The following is a 3,235-nucleotide window of genomic DNA, read 5'->3' on the forward strand; positions in this document are numbered from 1 at the left end:
GGTATCGAGATGATGTTGATAACCAGTACATGCGAGTTGACAGTAGTGAGGTAAGGTACACAGAAGGCTCCAGCTTGGAACTCCGTGTTGATGTTGACAGCAGCCCAGATGCTGACGTCACCCTATTACGTAGCCAGACAAAGGTCGCAGTCGGTACTGGAAAATATGACATAAAATTAGACAACCTCCAGTGCAACCATACAGGAACGTATGACGTCAGGGCGACCAACTTTGTAACGCAGAATAGAAGTAACGCCGACCCTTCGAGGAGACAGTTTGAACTTCAAGTCAGTTGTAAGTATATACCAGTAGGATTTGCCTCGGGTGACAGTGATACCCTCGGGGTGACTCTAGGCACTGTCACACTCTAATGAATGTAGTTTTTATTTTATTATACCAAAATTAGTCCACATGTATGACAAAAAACTATGAACCTTATGTGCATCTTCTTTGCGGTCACTATTTTGCACTGTCACTCTACGCAAGGGCGTTGTGAAGCACCATTCCATTGACTTAATGTTAAAACGAATGTGACAGTGTGAAATAAACAATTTGTCTCGACCAATCAGATTACAGGATTTTCCCTATAATAACAAATGTAAACATCCTCTGATACTATTTGTCTAGGGATATAGATATGCTGTTGTTTATCTTCAAACTGTTTCAAAAACAGCCATAAAAATATATATTCGATGAAAAATCTCAACATTGGGCTAAAAGCTTACACACTTTCTAACTCACCTGAGGCACAATGTGTCATGGTGCAGCGACAGTACCGCTCGTCCTGCTGTTAAAATGAGACAACTTCCTATGAAATGGCCTTAACCCTCTCACCCCTGAAAACACATTTGAACTCTTCCAATTCAAAGGTTGGAGTAGTTCATTATGAAATTTCAGGGGTAAACAAGATTATAACCACCAGCACAAAACATGGCTAACGATTCAATAATTCATTGCATTTTTACCAGAGATTAAACAATCAAAAGGCTATTGTTTATAATTAAGGCTAAAATGGTACTTGATGAACGCTAATGGTTTATCTATAAGGTAACATCAAGGACCTTCCATTAGGTGCTGATTGATGGTGTTTTGCCTTCAGACTGACCGGGCGGTCCAGATGGTAGGTACAGTTACCTGTCCAGGTGATGTTGTTTATGTGTGCCTAATTGGAGGTACAGATGTTTTGGTTCTTAGTCATTTTAGTACCAAGATGTTTCGTTACCTGTATAAGGCGTTTCGGTACTTCTCAAAAGTCACTTTGATATATTCTATAAGATTTTTAGCCCTTTGACTGACATTTCAGCTTCGTATTTTGTTAGTGCTTTTTGTCTTGTGTGTTACTGACTTTATCTTTTAAGATACCTCAGCACATTTTTGTTTTTATAAAAAATTATCGGAATGTCCTTCTCTAAGTTACTGAAACTACCAAGTACCAAAATGACTAGGATTTGTTTTATATTGTAGGTGTCCCACGAAGATATGGCGGCGTGAATGCTGTGATTGGAGTGGCAGGGAAAAAGGGTCAAACAGTCGTACTCAATGTAACTGTGATCGCCAACCCAACGCCCACGATTCAATGGTCAGAGGGTTTGAAAACACCTGATGTCACAAAAAACAACGCCTATATGTACACTATCAGGGGAAAGGTCACGGTCACCACATGGTCAGACTTACTGAAGTACCACGTAAATGTCACTAATACCGTACCAGGGTTGCTGACCGTCCCATTTGAGATTCGTCCAGAAGGTAACATATTTAACATCAATACCTCGTGTTAATGTAAACCATGCCTACTTTCTGTACAGCAATAAACAGTCTTTGGTACGTTCATTCGCTGTATTAAAATTTAAAAAAATATTTTGGGCACATTATATTACATTGACACCATGTAATGGGGGCACATTGTATTACACTGACACAATGTAATGGGGACACATTGTATTACACTGACACCATGTAATGGGGACACATTGTATTACACTGACACCATGTAATGGGGACANTGACACCATGTAATGGGGACACATTGTATTACACTGACACCATGTAATGGGGACACATTGTATTACATTGACACCGTGTAATGAGGACACATTGTATTAAATTGACACCATGTAATGGGGACACATTGTATTACACTGACACCATGTAATGGGGCACATTGTATTACATTGATACCATGTAATGGGGGCACATTGTATTACATTGACACCATGTAATGGGGCCACATTGTATTACACTGAAACCATGTTTATTAGTGGCCAGCATATGGCTTTTCACCTTCCTTGAAGATTTGCTTTTTGAAACTGTTCTGACCAATTGTACATGAGCTGAAAGGCTGTAGTGTATGACTTGACGTTGCTGTAAGGCTGTAGCGTATGACTTAACGTTGCTGTGAGGCTGTAGTGTATGACTTGACGTTGCTGTAAGGCTGTAGCGTATGACTTAACGTTGCTGTGAGGCTGTAGTGTATGACTTGACGTTGCTGTAAGGCTGTAGTGTATGACTTTGTATTACATTGATACCATGTAATGGGGACACAGTGTATTACATTGATACCATGTAATGGGGAAACATTGTATTACACTGAAACCATGTTTATTAGTGGCCAGCATATGGCTTTACACCTACCTTGAAGATTTGCTTTTTGAAACTGTTCTGACCAATTGTAGATGAGCTGAAAGGCTGTAGTGTATGACTTGACGTTAATATTGTATTACACTGAGACCATGTAATGGTGACTCATTGTATTACATTGATGCCATGTAATGGGGGCCACATTGTATACACTGACACCATGTACTGGGGACACATTGTATTGCATTGACACCATGTAGTGAGGACACATTGTATTAAATTGACACCATGTAATGTGGACACATTGTATTAAATTGACACCATGTAATGAGGACACGTTGTATTACACTGACAGCATGTAATGGGGGCACATTTTATTACACTGACACCGTGTAATGGGGACACAGTGTATTACATTGACACCATGTAATGTGGACACATTGTATTAAATTGACACCATGTAATGGGAACACATTGTATTACATTCACACCATGTAATGGGGACACATTGTATTACACTGAAACCATGTTTATTAGTGGCCAGCATATGGCTTTACACCTACCTTGAAGATTTGCTCTTTGAAACTGTTCTGACCAATTGTACATGAGCTGAAAGGCTGTAGTGTATGACTTAACGTTGCTGTGAGGCTGTAGTGTA

General features: G+C 39.7%; 1 protein-coding gene across 1 annotated transcript; it reads left to right on the plus strand.

Annotated features, from left to right (window-relative positions):
• Positions 1 to 11: 11 nt before the first annotated feature.
• LOC110453673 lies at positions 12 to 1,746 on the plus strand (the record flags this gene model as incomplete). Its single annotated transcript, XM_021502735.1, has 2 exons — positions 12 to 294; positions 1,465 to 1,746. Coding segments are annotated over exons 1-2 (547 nt in total), but the record flags the coding sequence as incomplete, so codon positions are not given.
• Positions 1,747 to 3,235: the final 1,489 nt, after the last annotated feature.

This window comes from Mizuhopecten yessoensis, unplaced genomic scaffold (assembly GCF_002113885.1).
Source record: "Mizuhopecten yessoensis strain PY_sf001 unplaced genomic scaffold, ASM211388v2 scaffold877, whole genome shotgun sequence".
Classification (NCBI taxonomy): domain Eukaryota; kingdom Metazoa; phylum Mollusca; class Bivalvia; order Pectinida; family Pectinidae; genus Mizuhopecten; species Mizuhopecten yessoensis.